The 18,097-nt window shown below is 45.0% G+C and overlaps 1 protein-coding gene across 4 annotated transcripts in view; it reads right to left on the bottom strand.

Annotated features, from left to right (window-relative positions):
* Window positions 1-18,097, bottom strand: part of ALS2CL (ALS2 C-terminal like) — a 50,861-nt gene that overhangs the window by 23,640 nt on the left and 9,124 nt on the right. For 3 of the 4 annotated variants that reach the window (XM_065627561.1, XM_065627563.1, XM_065627562.1), the window contains exons 2-7: window positions 6,500-6,608; window positions 5,469-5,661; window positions 3,571-3,636; window positions 2,304-2,469; window positions 1,714-1,842; window positions 1,256-1,375 (exon numbers count right to left, since the gene is read on the bottom strand). In XM_065627561.1, coding sequence (XP_065483633.1) covers window positions 1,256-1,375; window positions 1,714-1,842; window positions 2,304-2,469; window positions 3,571-3,636; window positions 5,469-5,661; window positions 6,500-6,608 — 783 coding nt within the window. Of the gene's footprint in view, window positions 1-1,255; window positions 1,376-1,713; window positions 1,843-2,303; window positions 2,470-3,570; window positions 3,637-5,468; window positions 5,662-6,499; window positions 6,609-7,019; window positions 7,101-18,097 lie in introns of those variants that run through there. The other variant, XM_065627560.1, reaches the window with a different exon arrangement.

Below are 18,097 nucleotides of genomic sequence, written 5' to 3'. Positions count from 1 at the left end.
GAACAGTTTGGGTTGGAACGGACCTGTAAAGATCATCTAGTCCAACCCCCACCATGAGTTGATCACTGATGTATCTACCAGATTTGGGGGAACAGGGAAGGGAGGGAGGTTCAGATTTCCAGCACCATAGCCCTCATTGTCAGACCCCGGCTAGCAGCCCAAGCTAACCAGTTCAATCCCAGTCCGGTTCTATCTCCTCAAGCCTCAACAACAGTCCTAGCAGCAGATGAGACATAGTGGGTGGGAACTGTTGACTGAACAGAGTTGTCTACAATGTAGATATCTCCATGTGAGCAAGTTACCCTCTGCTCTTGTCCTAGTCAACAGAGTCAAGGATATGATTCAGCTCATCCTAATTTTGGCATCTAAAATAGGTCGAATGAACCACACCCAGACATGCATGTTGATCTCCCCTGACTATAAAGGGAGCCTGGGGGCACTTGCTCACAGCGAGATCACCACAGTGCTCAGAAATCTACAATGTAAAGTTGGATGAGATAATCATCACCCTATTTCCTCGGGCCTAGACTCTGCAAGATGTGCAGGACTGCCCAGTGTTATCATAAAGGCTCATGTTTGGAAGAACTCGTAAGATCTATCAGCTCACAAGGCAGTCATGTGTTTGGACACCTGAGGGGTTGGCACATGACTAAAGAGCAAGCAGAGGTGCACATGAAGAGAACCATGCGAGATTACAGGAGCTATCAGTCGGAGGGAGCAAAGCTGGACTTAGTTAACATGCTACAGAGCAGCTTTGAACACGTATTATTCATCTAGCTATCCATGGCTGTAGACACTCCCTGTCTGCCCCACACTCAGGTCCTAGATCCCTGAAATGGCCCCAAGAACAGCTGCAACTTCTGCTCCCATGCTACTAGCAGAGTCAACCGTGAAAGATCATATTTAGGTCTATGCATGAGTGTTTACAGTACAATATCCTTGACCCACCAGGCCCGCTTTGAATAAAGAAGGCCAGAAATCAACATATTCATACGCAGGCATGGGCTTGGGTTACCAGAGAAGTGCCTGTGGTGGCTGGATTTTACATATTTACTGGAGAAAAATTTATATGGATGCTTCTCTATTCCTTCTTCGTTAGGTTTTCTTTTATTCCTCAGTGCAAACCACAGGTGCATGGATCTGAGACAAGGTTTTGCCAACAGCCAAGCTGCATTTTCAACATCAAAGGAACCTGAATTTTACTGTTATTTATCTGTGCTGCCCTTCCAATCCCTCTGAAAGACTGAAGACTCACCTGAATTAGCACAAGGACATCATCGAAGAGTAAGATCCGGTCTGATCGATTCGTGCTGGCAGAGATGGGAAGATTTTTGCTATCTTCCAGCAGCCTCCTTTCAGGTACACAGAGCATGTCCTGCAGAGGAAACCACAGAGGTCAAGATGGTGGACCAAGAGCATCAGGAAACATCAGGATTTGGGAGAGGACACACAACTCAAGCCAACAGTTCCTCCAGAGCCTGACTGAGTCATGGCACAAGCTGACAGGGACAGCAGAACTGGACACAGGGCTCAGCTTCTAAAGCACCCGGCGTCCATGTGGTTTCTCTAGGGCTTCCACACTGTCCTGCTTTGTTGGCTTCCAAACCCAGCCTCACATGCTTGATACATATTAAATTTCCTCCATGTGTAGGCAGAAGTGTAAGACCTCCCAAAGAGCACCCCATCAAGCCACTTTCTACATCCATGACTCACCGTGAATTTGTAGCCCAAGGATTTCCATAAGGATTCGGTAAAACAAGCTTCATCCAGGACTTGGCTGACGAAAGACTCAAGCTTCACATATTCCTTGATGGCAGTGGTAACTACGTCCTTCTCAGAGCCCTGTCAAGAGAAGACAGGGCTTGAGCAACACTCCAGGCATGGCCGTGCAGGACATCTACTCTCTGGGCTACAGCTGCAGAAAAATCTCAGCAGTTCTGAATCGAAAGGGTTAATGAGAGTTAACCCTCCGACACCATTTCCAAGGAAAGCTTTATTTCTATTTCTAGCTTTATCTCTGCCACCACCAGAAGTGTGCAACTCTAGGCCAGTTACTTGACCCTTTGCAGCCTCTCTATATGATCAATAGCTTGTACTATGCTGGAGCGGCCACTGTTTTTTGCTTCAAGACCTTCAGGTGGGCTGCACTCCGCTGATGCTGGTTCCTACCACCCCAGCTGTCCACTGGAAATCATCTTCCTTCCAGCCAACGTTGGATTCACTCACACCATCGCAAAACCTTACGACTACTGCATAAGATGTTAGCATAAACCAATCAAGTAACATCACATAAATCTTTTTACCTCTTTGAGAACCTCCTTCAGCTTGGTGAGGAGCAGTATGTATTGCTCAATGTGATCCCGGATAGGTTTGTGAAGGACGGTGTACAAGGCCAGTGACATGGAAGTCTCAGAGGTGAAGTCTGTGAGGAATTGTTTCAGCACTGTCTTATGGTGCTTCCAGGCTTCACTGCAAGATGGTGAATTAAGACAAAGGGTCATTAATTAGGTTTTCTGCAAATTGTCACTCCTCTGCCTTCCAAACTCAATATGCTCCATCACTCCCAGAAAGAGTATAGAAAGACCTGAAAGAGCAGGAGATAACGTAACGCAAATGTATTTACACAGCAAACACACGGAAATAAGGTGATGAGGCAAACAGGAGCTCCACCCATCCTGCCTCTGGTCCAGTGGTCTCTTCAAATAGGAACCACCTCCAGAGATATACAGAATATCACAGAATTATTTGGGTTGGAAGCGACCTCTGGAGATCATCCAGTCCAACCCACTTGCTAACGCAGGTTCACCAGAGCAGATCACACAGGTCGGTCCAGGCGGGCTTTGAATGTCTCCAGAGAAAGAGACTCCACACCTGCTCTGGGCAGCCTGTTCCAGGGCTCTGGCACCTCAAAGGAAAGAAGTTTCTCCTCCTATTCAGATGGAACCTCCTGTGTTTCAGTCTGTGCCCATTGCCCCTCACCCTGTCGTTGGGCATCACCGAAAAGGGTCTGGTCCATCCTCTTGACAACCACCATTGAGATATTCATCAGCATAAATAAGGTCCCCTCTCAGCCTTCTCTTCTCCAGGCTGAACAAATCTATAGGATGACTTTCATGATGGTTTGTACACTGAGAAGGTAAATCAGGTGAAGTGGCTGTGAATCCGCTCATGTCCAGTGCTCATGATTTCATTTGTTAGTTCCATGAGACTCACTTGACATCTGGGACAAGCAGTGGAAATTTACTGTCAGACTCCCACAGAATCCTTTCTCAGGTCCCACTCCTTACCTGAACCCCCAAATTTCCTCTCCTACAAAAGGAGTTGTGCATGGCTAGAAAGAGATGGAGAGAGATCTGTAGAAGAAACAATTCAACAGCTGCTGCCGTGGTCTCAGAAGGTGGCAGGAGCAACCAGTATGGCCAGTTCAGAGGAGAAGTAGCTGGACCACGAAACAGAGGTCACTGCAAGGTGCAGAGCTCAGTGCAGCTCACTCTTGTTTAATATCTTAACCCATACAACATCATTGTGTTCTTATCAACCCCTTCAATAAGCATTTTTCAGCCCACTGACCTCTTGCTCTTTGTGGCGTGTTCAAAACCGTGGACTACAACGTAGTTTGCAAAAGTGACGAAATATCTGTTGGCAAGAAAAAAAATAAAACAAACACCACACAAACATGAGCTGAGCTATATGCACAATAGCTACAAGGTTTAAGTGACAGAGTGAAGAAGCTCATTTGAAAATGTCATGTCAGGTCCACGTTTCCAAGGGAGGCAGAAAGAGATGGAGCTACTGTACCCCTCACCTTGTCTTGCTCCCCTTTTGTTCCCTTTGCCAGCTCATTGGTTTAACCGCCTCTGATTTTTGCACAAGTCTTGTTACAAGAAGTTTAAATCATCCTGGCATTTAGCGTAAGCAGAAGTAAACTTGCGCAACTGTCCTGGAAAGCAAATCTACAAAGGCCGAGCTTAAGATTTCAGCGTCAGCTGTATGAATTTCTGCCGTCCGAAGTAAAAATATTAGGAGTTTATTACTGATGGTAAATGCAAGTCAGGGTGTCCCACGCCAATGTGTCTCATCCCACACTAGAGGGAGATCGAGCCATATTTTGCCAGCAAATACCACACTTTCTTCCAGTAGTGGTTTCAGATAAGTCATGTATTCTCTCCAGACTAATTAACATTTATTACATCTTTTGGGAACATTTATTTCCTGCTGATTTTCAGGCCCATGAACAGGGGCTTTGCTTCCTCCTATATCACTCCAATAAGCATGAGACATTGTAGGATCAGGATTGCATAGAGTGAGTCAGCAGAGGTGGGGTGGAAACAGCTCTTTTTTTTTTTTTTGCATGACACCCAACAAAAACAGGTTTTAATTTCAAGATGAGAGGAAATGAGATCTTGAGATAAACTTCTCCTTTGTGTCTACCTGAAACCTCAGCACAGGTTTTCATCTTTTAGATGCCTTTTTAAGGCAAGCCAATTTTAATTCCCTGACTCGGTTCCCAAATGAACAGCACACATTGTTCCATTCACATGAAGGCAAAGTTTGTTGTGCATCTCTTTCTACAATCATGCTGTCCAAGTAAAAACAAAATATAAAGTAGTCCTTTCTTCCTCCTCCCTTCGCATGCATAAAAACCAACAAAACCAAGGCAAGATTAACAGCAATGTCCAGGAGCCAGTGTGTCCAATTTCCATTCCTATGTGGGTACCAAACTGCACAAACAGCACAAGCTCATCTGGCAAAGGCTCAGCCACATCTGTGGCCAACGTGATGAATGAAGGATTGAACACTGTCTGATCTTTATGTCATCTCAGATGTCCATAAACCATTTTTCATCAACACACAGGTTATACATGCTATGGTGGTTTTGGTAAACATTTTATTTCGTGTTGCAGACAGATAGGGAGCAAACATAATTAATTATAGAAAGAGCAGTAGGGCAGTATGCTTTTTCACATCACGCCACATCCGTCACTTGCTATCGTATCCCTTGCCAAAAGCATAGAAGTGTGGCAGAACACATAATATGAACTGTATCTGATGACATCTTCCTCTCCTCATCCCTATGAGTCCTTTAAACCTGCTTCTGCATGCGTTTCTGTTCCTGATGACAGCCCAATCTTTGCTCTTATCAATTCCCCAGGCACAAATCCTCCCCCTGTCCTCTTCCCATTTTTAAGATGCATTAAAAAACCCTATACTTGCAAGAAAAAAAAAAATTCCACCTCTTACAAGCACACACAGAGCTACAAAAAAGGCTAATTATTATGCTCTCTGCACAGACGCTGTATTCTGTAGCATTTCTCCTGAGCACTGAATGCAATCATTTCCCTGTCCTAATTACCGAACACTAGTGGACAGGACTGAACAAATTAAATACGCAAATTAATTGCACCAACCTACCAGTTAGTTGACAAATTTGGTCCCTTAACGCTACTCCAAAATGCTTCTGTACTTACTGGATGTAGAGGCTTAGAAACAGGTCTCCTTTCCAGACAATATAAAAGTCCTGGACACAAAATGCCTCAGACGTGCTGCATTTTTGTTTCAAGTTCCGGTAATTTTCTTCTGTGAGGTTCCAGAGAGCTTGAAATCGATCATTCAGGAGCACGAAGAGCTTAAAGATTTCCTTTCCCTTCTGGTCACTAGGCTCTTTGAGGAAAAGATGGGGGAAAAAGGCAATCAGAAAGCCTTGGTTCCAAGAAGTCTTGTGGAATTCATTGCCTATACCTAATACCCAGCCCAGTTTTTCAGTGTAAAGCACATGTATTCTTATAGGAGGACAATGTCAGGGAGGAAGGAGATGATGATTATTTAGGGTTGTGTCCCTGTGAGGGGCTTTGTCCTTCCCATATTTGTGGGGTGTGTGGTCAGGGCAGCCTGCGAGGCTCAGACACAAGCACTGGAGGAAAATTTTCTGCCGCTGGCCCAAAGGGCTGTTCTCTGTCTCTTTGGAGTTTAGACCAAAAAGGCGGTGACATGGAGAGGGAACTACCCTGGATGCCTAATCCAGTTGCACCAGTTTTGGCCAGACAGGCTTGTGACTATTTCTATGGATTTGTTATTTCAGTACAGCTGCTCTGATTTACTGCCAGCTCAGAACCTGCACCCACAAGTTGTACTTTCAAAGACGGGCATGGCCATGGACCAAGAGCAGGGAGGCAGTTTAGGGGTCACATATATAGGAGAAGCATTTTGGATTTCCACGCAACATACTGGAAACAAGCCTTGGAACGGGGGTACAGGCTGACACTCGTTAAAAACGGGATTTATATCTAAAAACAACGGGAACCGCAGTCCTAGGCTTGAATGAAAGGCCATAAGCACCCTTAAGAACTCAGAGTCTTAAATGAAGCAATTCTACATATCAATTACTCCAGAAAACCAGCTCCCAGCGAGGCCATGGAGTCTCAGTTATAATTCCCTTCATAGGTGTGCCAGCGAGTCAAGGCTAGAACTACAGACTAAAAAGTAGTCTGCTCTGACCTACCTGTCTGGAGCAGAGGCTTGAGGACGAGGGCATCTATCCGTGCCAGGCATGCTGAGAAGGTTTCTTCCACTTGGAGCAGAGATGCAGTTGGTTCAGCCGCGCACATGTCCTGGACACAACACAAAAGGCACATGTAAACTCCTTTGCAAGAGCATTCACCTACCAAGGCTTCAGTGCTCATTGCAAACAATCAGCTTTTCTTGCTCTTGACAGCACACGCAGATGTAATTGCTGCCCTCAAAAACCATTTGAAAGTGTTAGAAGAGGAAATGGGAACCCAACAGGTTCAGCATGAGCTGGTGTCATAGAAGATCACCGAGGCTACCACCCATTTTCCTGATGCCCCAGTTGAAGATCCTCTCAGGTGGGCCACGATACCTCTTCCACATGACCTGAAAGGCCCTAAACTTCTTGATACGTGTTAATCCTGCTTAGTGCCAGATTCATTCTCCCAGAAGAAAATCCCCGAAGTACAAGCCAGCAAAGGATGAAGCAGACCATCTCTTCCCATCTCTCTCACCATTTTTTTGCCCACGTGCCTCAGTCTACACTTTTTGGCATCAAAAGCTATTGTACGGAGCTGCAGAGCCGTGCCAGCCATGACCAAACATCCAACCCTCCAGAGGAACAGAGATCTGGTGTTACTCCTTTCCGAGTGAGACGCTACACTGCTGGTTATATGTCACAACTACTGCATCAACAAGGAAAGATTGCCTAAAGTGGAAGTGGGCAGCACTTAAAAAAAAAAAAAGGCAGCAAACCCATGTGAGCAAACTCCAGTAGGTTCCTCCTTCCCAGACTTAGCTCCCAAAAGAAACGTATCAGAGGAAGTGAACACTAACAGCATGTCCTAAGAGACTGCTCTGGGAGAAGGTTTGGTGATTATGGGCGGAATCAGCCGATACTGCTAACACAAAACCCTGAGATCCTTTTAACTTTGTGAGGCAAAACAGCAAACTCAAGGGACTGAATATGGTCTGTCCACATTTATCCTTAGCCTGGTTGCAGTGCACACTAAAAGGCTACATTTGCGATAGTAAACAAACAAGGATATGGTATTATGCTGCAAATATTTACATCGTTAAATCGGCAGCAGAGACTTTGGCACAACTTTGACATCTCAGGCATGGCCCAGGGACCATTTGAAATGGGTAGCTTGCACATAGTCGTGCTGGTTTGGGAGGTAAGGAGAAATTAGCTATGTATAGGTTATGTCATAAATACTTGGTTATGGGGCTAGACCTGATTTATTTACTAATAGAGTCTTTGGACTGTCCTCAGGAGAAGCTGAACTCAGGCTATCTGCTGGTGGCATATTCTTAGACATCCTGAACCTCTACCCTGATTACTACAAACAATAGGTGAGATTTATTCTCCTTGTGTTGAGATGTCAGGAAGTTAGACATAGAATCCTAACCCTATTTTATACTTTGTGGAAATTCCTCAGGCACCTCAGCATGGACTACGAAAAGGTCACCTGGGTGGGGTGACTAAGTTAGGTGGGAATGTCTTGTTCTTATGCTTCACATGTCAGTGGATTCCCTGCTAAATAATACTTCGAGCTCCCTAAAGTCACAACACTCTGCTTAGGAACTGCCTTTCCAGGTCATCCTGGAGCTCGGGCTGAAATGGTGTCATAGAACAAGGGACACCTTGCAGTTTGAATGGTCAGCTGGCCTGGTTTTAAGTGGTTGTTCGGATCCAGACACAACTGACTGCACAGACGAACGACAACGTCTTCTCATTAGTAACCACTGCCTCTTAGATTTCATTTGTCTGGAAAACAGGAAGCATTAAAAAATTCCATAATCTCATTAGTCTGCAGGTTTTCGTACATCAAGGTCTGCATGACCATAAGGCTATTTTTTGCAGGAATACTGACGATTCATCCCAGAGGATCGCTCTAGGAATTCAAACAGGTCAAAAAGCTGGAATCTCAACTCCTCCTGGCCCCTCCCAGGGAAGGCAACTGAGCCAGGAAAAAAGCAAAACAAAACAGCAGCCAGACAGCTCTCACCCCACAGCACAGGACAGATCTAAAAGTTTATTTTTTTGCCATGACTTAATCCCCTGTCTTGTATACACAAAGATGAAGTTGTTTCTCACAGGTCCTAGAGAGCACTCAAGCGTGTTAGAAATTTCTAAGCAGAAGTAGCTTGCTTAATTGGTGAATAAAATCAGGCTGTATATGTGACAACATTTCAAATGCTTCAACAGACCAGCAGGTAGTCAGTGGGGTCATATTAGACTTGCTGAGGTCTGATGGGGTTTATTTATTTTTTTTTTTTAAGCCTGACTATTTTGTCTTTTTTTGGTGAAGAAGGGAAAACGACTTCATCACTTCGGATCACTCTGCTATGAGAGGTTCTTTTTCTATACCTGGTCCTCCTTTAATTCTGCAAGAAAACGTTTTATCTTGTGCAAAATAAAAAGAATGAATGCTAGATGGCAAGCTCAGGTGGTCTTCCCCAAACTCTTAGCAAAACAGCCAGAGAAGCCACCCATTCACTTCATACAGACGGCTTAATGTAAACTGAATGACTCAAGCCAAGGGTGCAGATACCCACAGCTTTGCTCCACAGGACCATGAGAGTCCATGAGCAGAGGCGGGAGGACGAGGAGTCTTCTCAGGGCTGAAGAGCACATGTGAAACACTACAGGAACATCACTGCCCCAGCCTAAGTATTGTTTGGTTACTTCTGTAATGGTCACCTGGAAGAAGAACTATTGATTTCCAAGGTGGACCTACTGATCTGGATGCACCATTGCTCCTTCCAACCATGAGCAGGTCCTACAATCTGCCTCCCGCCCATCCGCAATCCAGGTTTATTGGTGGTTTAAACTAAAGGACATGACAACCTGAGCTCAGACCTTACAGGGATGACCCCAAAGCACTCTCATGGTGCAGGATGTGGGTTGAGAAACCCCTGAAATAGCAACACTGTACAGACACCCAAGCTGACTCTGCAAAACTCAGAACCATTTGGATAGTCTTTTCCATTATAACCTGATACAGAGTTAACACAGTGTTTTGGTTTGGGTTTGGTGTTGCTTTTTTTCTTTTTAGCAATTGTGTTCTCACCCTTCCTCAGAAAAAATTGTGGTCTACTTCCAGCCTGAACATGACAGTCAGGGATCATTTGCTGAGCAGCATCTGTCATCTTTCAAAACAGCCCTTCTGGCACCACAAAAAGACCTAAGTTGCCACATCACATCACTCAATAAGGTACACGTGAGTTTCAGCCACTATTTGCAGGCTTTTCCCATCATTTCTGTGAGAACAGCATTTGCACACTTATTCTAGCCCAGTCAGGCGAAGAAGATTTGAAGTTCATCACTTAGCGAACAAAAACAACACTGGCTCAGCCACAGAGGGCAAAGGAAACAATCGGGACTGTTCGAGGGCACATGGAGGTCACGTCGTACATTCACATGTGTGAAAAACTGAATGCAGCTCCAGCGTCGCTGGGTGATGGGAGCACTGAGCAGAAACCTGGGGCTGTCACATGCTGTTTTCCCCCGGCCTGGACACGGCTTTCACATGACTCGGTGTGTTGTAATTCTGTGTTTGCTCTATGAATGGCAAGGGAAGCTTAGAATCATAAAATCATAGAGCAATTTGGGCTTGAAGGGACCTTTAAAGCTCATCTAGTCCAACCCCTGCCATGAGCAGGGACATCTGCACCAGCTCAGGTTGCTCAGAGCCCCGTCCAGCCTGGCCTGGGATGTCTCCAGGGATGGTTCAGCCACCACCTCTCTGGCCAACCTGGGCCAGGCTCTCACCACCCTCATTATAAAAAACTTCTTCCTCACGTCTAACTTGAACCTCTCCTGTTTTAGTTTAAAACCATCACCCCTTGTCATGTCATAACATGCCCTTCTAAAAAGTCTGTCCTTATCTTTCTTACAGGCCCCTTTTAAGTACAGAAAGGCCGCAATAGGGCATCCCTGGAGCCTTCTCTTCTCCAGGCTGAACACCCTGACTCTCTCAGCCTGTCTCAGCTTGAGCAGAGCCACACTCAGCCTGTTCATAAGGTTTTAGTCTGTTCTCCATGGATGGTTCTGCTGCCAGGGAGTCTAGACCTTTGGAGATGGTGCACTCCTGGTGGCCAGAATTGAGAAAAGTGCACCTCCAAGGAAGGGTCCACTAGCTGCACACAGCATGGCAGTAACTGGTTTTATGTGCAAAATCAGAAAGTCTATGGCCTTTGACAATGAAGATTTCCATTGGCAAAACAAAACAGATCCGAGCCTGCATCAGGCTTCCATGAGGAATGACAAGATCTCCCTAGGAGAACATATTCCTTAAATGAAGGGACAAGAAAGCTGTACAGCACAGGTCTGTAATTAGAGAAGGGACACATAATAGAATTCATACAGAAACAGGAAAAAGACCTTGAGAAACAGCTTCTGTAGGAGTCACCAGATATATGTGGCTCATCATGGTCTTGGCTTGTCTGCTGATCATGACAATGAGGGCAGAAAAAAGGGTGATGGAGCAGCTAATATCAGCCTAAGTGGTTGCTGAGCATCCAATATATGGGAGCAGCCTGGGTCATCTGGAGGAACATTCATCCTGAATAGGGTCTGTCCAAAGCTTCTAAATGCACTTTTCAGCAAGAAAATACATGTCTTGAGGAGACACAACAGATTGTTATATCCAGTTTCAGAAAACTGGCAGAAGGGTGGGTGAAACAGATAGGAAATTCAGCAAAGAGACATTTTGGTGAAATGCAGAGCCTCGTCAGCTTTGCATAGAATCTGTAGCTCTGAGGCAGCTGTTCCACCAGAAGAATGTCTGGAAAGCCCCATAGATCTCAGATGTGACACAAAGTCTCTGATGGAAACACGTCTAGTCAAACAATCTTATCAGATCCTGTACATTAAGGAACAAACTGGACATCCACAAAAGGACTGCTCATTTTCCATCTTCCTCTTGGGAATACCCCTCTGTGCTGAAGATTATTGGTCAACAAAAGCACTTCTTAGACGGGAGGAACCTGTCATAAACTATGCCAGATTTAGGGAGTGCTCAAGGCATTTTAATACTAAAGCATCTGGGATGTAAATGCCACAACGAATGAGGACAGGATGAGAGAGTTGGGGTGTTCATCCTGAAGAAGAGAAGGCTCCAGGGAGACCTTATTGTGGCCTTTCCATACTAAAAGGGGCCTACAAGAAAGATGGGGACAGACTTTTGAGCAGGCCCTGTTGTGACAGAAGAAAGGGTAATGGTTCTAAAGGAGGGAAGATTCAGGTCAGACATGAGGGAGACACTGAGGGTGGTGAGAGCCTGTCCCAGGTTGGCCAGAGAGGTGGTGGCTGAACCATCCCTGGAGACATCCCAGGCCAGGCTGGACGGGGCTCTGAGCAACCTGAGCTGGTGCAGATGTCCCTGCTCACGGCAGGGCGGTTTGACTAGTTGACCTTTGAAGGCCCCTTGCAACCCAAACTGTTCTATGATTCTATGACTATGTTTCCTGTAGCCCCTCCTCTCCTTAAACTCTTCTCTTTCCCTGCATCAGCCATCTTAAAGCACATTGCACCTTTGCAGCCCTTTCCAATCTCATCCATCCTTACACTTCATAATCTTTCTACAACTAACTGTCTCAAAAATGAGGTCAATCCATCAGTTTGTCACATATAGTCCTCATGTGTTCCTGCTCCAGCAGGGGGATTGGACTAGATGATCTTTTGAGATCCCTTCCAATACCTAACATTCTGTGATTCTGTGAAACAGGCCAAGTTTTCCCCTCCCTAGCCTTTGAGAGGCAGCAAAATTGAGTATATCATTGTCGCAGAGGCAGGGATAAAGCTGCTTTAATTCAAGCTCTAGTTTAGAAGTAAATAAAAACATTCAAAATTGAAGCCAAGAGATACTGAAGATACTTCTCTGTCAGGGTGAACCTGAAACTCTTCCTCAGATATTGCTTTTTACTCTCTAGGTCACTTTCTCTCATGTCACTAATGGTGTTGCTTCTAACTAAAGCATCTAAAACCATCTAAGAATGCAATACAGAACATAAGCACTTGGACTAGTAAATGCCTCTCCACTTTGCAGCAGGACACAGCCTAAAACATTTGGCATTTTAAACTCTCTTCTTGCCAGGCTGTCTTCTAGATGCCCAGAATTATTTGCTTGGTGTTAAGCACTCACTCACCCTTTGCATGAGCATTATATCTTTCCCCAAGCAGTGTATCTCTCTGAAGGATGCACATTACAGGGCAGAATAATATATAGTTCTGCACAAAACCTGCCATTAGGGAGTTTCCCCCTCAGAAATTAGCAGATAAATTTATTAAAAGTTTACTGTTAGACTGAGTCAATACAGATCAGCGCTGTGCGTCACATCACAGTGTGTGACATAACAGACAAATCTCAGGACCTTAAACCAGAATGAACATAGACCTAACAAGCTGTTTCATCCCTTTGGTCAGCTCAAAATCTGCACAATCATGATTAATATGACCAAAAAGAGATTTTTGGGGGGAGGAGGAAAAAATGGATTAGCACTAAGAATTGGTCTTAAGGAGATTAAAAAAAAATAGGAAAAAAGTGAAAGATTTGTACATTTGTTTGAGCTTGGACTATGGACCCTAACCTTCTTTGACAGATTATTTTTTACCATGGATCTGTTCCCCAGCATAGTTTAATATACCATCCCATAAACATGCCCACAAGCAGAGTTGGATCTCCTCATTCAATTAGTAGTGCCAGCTCAGAGTCCATAAACTCAGGAGCTCCTTATGCCATGGGCACAAGCTTTGGTGGCCAACACCAAGATGTTGCTCCTCTTTCTGTCCCAACATTTGCTGCTTTTCTCTAGGATCCAAGTATCCTCATGCATCCAAATTGTGTTTCCAGAGGACATTCCCCCCCTTTCACATGTCACGCTCCAGCTGAGTCTGCATTCAGGCTGGCACAAAGACCATTTTGTCATGTGGAAAAACAATTCCAGGCTTTGTTTAACCAACATGCTGAAGCAAATTCTCTTATTCAGACTCTGCTCTTGTCAAGCCTCAGATCATCATGACTCGGGATGAATTAGTGTTCAACTTACTTGAGCCACCTCATGAGCAGACAGAAACAATGTACGAGTTAAGAGGTAATTGGGAATAAACAGGGCAGAAAGACAATAAAACCCCAATCCCAAACCAGCCCTTAGCAGCATAAAAAGGAGGAAGACAACAACAGGTAGCTGTTACTTGGATTAGACTTTAGCATGGGATATAGGTAGCATGCCAATGACAACCATGTGAAGGAACTAAGGGGTTTTTTTCAACCTTTGTTGAACAAAAAAAATTTTGTTCAACATTGAGGTTCTTAGGGACATGATTTAGTGACAGTGTTAGATTAATGATTGAACTCAATAATCTCAAGGGTCTCTTCCAACCAAAATGATTCTATGATTTTCCTTACCAAGGGAAATTGCTGAGCGGGACAGCAATGAAAGTAGGTAGGCACAGTGCACCACATAGTTTAAAAACATGAGAAGATTAAAAAACCCATCAAGACTCCCAACCTGAACACAAGACCCTCAGGCTTTCAGTCAGTCCAGGTTCGTACACAGACGAGGCCGTACAGCAAACATTTGGAGCACAGCACAGCCACCTCTACCCTCAAGCCATGGGGCCAGTTCAGGACAAACAGCAGGACAATCAACGTCACCATGTATAATTAAGCCATGGAACTCACTGCCAGAGAGTCTGTCATTGCTATTAGAATACTATACGTGCATTCAAAAGCAGCTGCACCAGCGCATGGAGGAAAAATCAATTAAAAGCTAATAAAAACAAAGGCATCAACTCCAGCTCAGGAAGTCCCTGAGGAGGCAAGGAGCACACATGGAGGAAGTATTACTACAACCCTTTCCAGGTTTTGTGCTGTTCTTCTCCGGGCATGTTCTTCTGCATTATGAGAAGTGAGATAGAATCATAGAATCACAGAACAGTTGGGGTTGGAAGAGACCTTCAAAGCTCATCTCATCCAACCCTCTGCCATGAGCAAGGACATCTTCACCAGCTCAGGTTGCTCAGAGCCCCGTCCAGCCTGGCCTGGGATGTCTCCAGGGATGGGGCATCCACCACCTCCCTGGGAAACCTAAGCCAGGGTCTCACCATGCTCATTATAAAAATTTTCTTCCTCTTGTCTGGCCTGAATCTCCCCTCTTTTAGTTTACAACCATCACCCCTTGTCCTATTACAACAGGTCCTGCTAAAAAGTCTGTCCCCATTTTTCTTTTAGGCCCCTTTTAAGTACAGAAAGCCTGCAATAAGGTCTCCCCGGAGCTTCTCTTCTCCAGGCTGAACACCCCAACTCTCTCAGCCTGTCCTCAGGCCTGGCTTGATACTGCTGGTTTTTCACATCCGTCATAAAATTGTTTGTGGTCGCCTCAATGGCAGAACCGACCTCAAGAACTGAAGAGACAGTGCAAGGTTGCCAAAATATCAACCACGTAAAAAACTCAGCAAATTTAGGATAACCGTATGTGGCCAGGAGCTTACGAAGGGTCAAACACACGTTCAGTACTCTCTTCAGAAAGCGCTGAAGCTGTACAATTGATTTTTCAGCCCAAGGAGGACCTCTTTTCCCGCCCCCCACCCCCAGACTTTTGTCTTGTTCCACCCTCAACACAGAAAAACAGGAAAAACAGGAAGCTTTGTGTGGGGGAGGATAGTGTGTTTTTCTTTTTATTTTTTCAAAAACAAGGAACGCAAAAGCTTTACATAAGCCTTATCTGACACAACTTTTTTTTCTTTCTTCCCCAAACCCAACTTGGAAGCTCATGTCCCTTCCTTACGGGCTCACTCTTGAGCCCAATAAAAGCAACCATAAAGCTCTAGTTGACTTCAAAACGACAAAATCCATCTGCCCTTTCTGAGTGTCTGAATGCTGAACTACCCAGCCCAGACACTCTTTGTAGCCAACAAGGAGGCACATGAGAAGCTGGATTTAGTCCAGCATAAGTGAGATGAGCAGACCTTTGGGCATACCTGGTCTCTCTCCACTAACTACAGAATTAAACAGCTCAAATAAGACCCTCTACTTGTTGAAAATTAAGGCTAGAGAAGATCACTTTCACCACACTTAAGGATATCATTCAGCCTTTGCAAATAGCAAGGCATGTACGATAAGGCCCACAGGTGAGATGATGATTACTTAGTGGCTTAATCACCCATGGCCTTGTAGCTCCCATTATCATTATCACTTGCAAGCAGCTTATGCATGCAGAAGCATAACTATTTTGACCCAGCAACTTGGGTCTACTGGATGAAACTCCAAACCAAACCTGAAAAAACTACCAGGTATCTGGAAGAAGCAAAAGAAAGAAGATTGTGAGAAGAGGAGACTCAATAATTCTGCACTGGAGAAGAAACACGGGAAAGCCAGAAAACAACACCTAGGGACAATTTTTGCGTCACAACTCTGGCAGCAGCTTTGGGAGCAGGAGCTCCTCTCCTTGGCCTCATGCTCCCAATATCCCTACTGTACTTTTCCAAAGCAAACGGAATTTCAGCATGGCATCATAAAGCAATAAAAGTGACAGAGTGCTACACATTTGGGTTTAGAATACATGTTACCATCTACATCAAACCAGTTTTGAGTCAGATTGTGAGCATCAAAATCTGAATTACAGCCTGCAAGCCAGCCCTGAGGCACAAACAATATCAGAGGAGTGTCCCTTGTGACAATGGGAGAGCTGGTAGCATATGCTTCACATATGAGACAGAGTCCAGTGTATAGTAATGTCTTCTCCCTAAACCATCCTTTCCACTCTGGACATCCAGAACTTGAGTAGGACCAGAGGGGATTTCACTTCCTTTGTGCTAAAAGACAGAAAATCATCATAAAACTGAGGCAATAGCCACTTCTGAGGTGTTTGGCTCCACCAAATATTCACAAGTGAGGCTCTGGATCCATCCCCTAGCTGCCGTGCCTTTTGACACCACTACTGGCCTCTCCTCTCATCTCACAGATGTTTGCTTATGCTAGAGGCCATGTCCAAAAGCTGATGACGTGTCACTGCAAAATGCCACTTACAAAACCTCCCAGATCTGCCCGACCAAGTGAACCATGCAAAGCCTAAGCACTTCACAGCATCCCCAATACGTGCCAGAAATAAGGCAGGGCTTAAGTTTGTACAAAAGAACAGGAATGGAGAAAAAAAGAACTTGCTCAGATTAGTTTAATCCATGTACTCAGCCTTGCTCTCTTTTCTGTTCGGGTCCCTTAAACTCACTCATGTCCAGGAATATTAACAACAATCCCAAACAGAAAAAATGCCAAATTTTTCTTCCTCTAGTGCCCAAAGCCTTTACCAAAGACCAGGTGTAGTAGGAAGCTTCTAGTGTTTCATCAAACCCTTCAGGTGCTCTTGGAGGACAAATTACAAGCCACTGAAGGCAGGACAGACTCACAAAGAGTCGCCGGTGCTTCCTAACCTCTGATCATCATTCTGGGACGCCACAGTTCACTGAGGTGCTTTGAATGCCAAAACCCAGGTCTTTTGATGACCTGGAGAGCTGGTCAGAAGATCTGACAAAACTGTTTCACAAGAAAATTCCTGTTCGTTGAGCACAAAGTACTTTGCATGAGTGCTTTCCAATTCAACAGGAATGTAAATAATACCAGGCCAGGTCAGGCCAGTGGTCCAGCTAGTCTGGCAGTAAGAATAAGAGCTGTTATTTAGAGAACAAACAGAAGGTTGGCCACTTTCTGAAGTTCATTCCTCTGGTATTCCCCAACCAACCAACTGTTGCATCAGGGATCTCAAAACCCTATTCCTAATATCTGCCTATGGACCTGTTGTCCCTGAATTTATTTTATCCCTCTTGAACTTACTGATATTGTTTGCCTCCAAAATGCATTAATACATTGAAGGCAGGGTACTGAAGGACAAGTCTGCCTGATTTCCTTGCAGATCCTCAAAAATCTTGTCTTGCAGCTCATTGGGAATTGAAGTCATTGCAATAGGAATAATGAAACTACCAGGCTCAGGGAGCAGCTGCAAGGTCTAGGAAGCTTCCAGGCCATGGGAAATTTCCACAAAGAGACACAGCTTTGGTGCAGTTCCAAATTAAACTAAGCTAAAGTTTAAAAACAGTCCCTCCTGTGAACTGCAGCTCCTCCTCTTCTGGCTCTAAACATGTAGGTTTTTTGTTACTTTTAAAAAGCATTAAGAGTGTTACCGTTCCCCTATAATTGGGCCTTTGACCCATTCTTTTCACTTGACACCCGCAAGCTTTTGACCGCTTCCCTCCCTTGCAGAAACCCAGCTTATCAGCCTCTCTCGCCCTGACTAATTAGCTGGGTATTGGTTTCTTTACTCTGCCAGGCGAGCTGTGCAACCTCAGCGTGAGCGCTCGGGTTTCCAGCCTTACTTCATCAGGCTTGTGTTGCCAGGTGAGGCTGGAAAATCCCTCCCTCCAAACAGGAGCAAGCCTCAGCACACACGGCATCAGGCAGCTGCCTGCAGGAGAGGGACTGTGCGTGCATACGCTTCTCCAGCATCTCTTTCTGGAAAACACAAGGCGAGAGCAAGCAGAGAATTTAATATCTCAAGTCTGGGCCATACTGGGAATTGAACACCTGAAAGA

Source organism: Caloenas nicobarica, chromosome 2 (assembly GCF_036013445.1).
Source record: "Caloenas nicobarica isolate bCalNic1 chromosome 2, bCalNic1.hap1, whole genome shotgun sequence".
NCBI lineage: Eukaryota > Metazoa > Chordata > Aves > Columbiformes > Columbidae > Caloenas > Caloenas nicobarica.
Note: the sequence above shows the minus strand (reverse complement) of the source record. Positions and strands in the feature narration are given on the sequence as shown.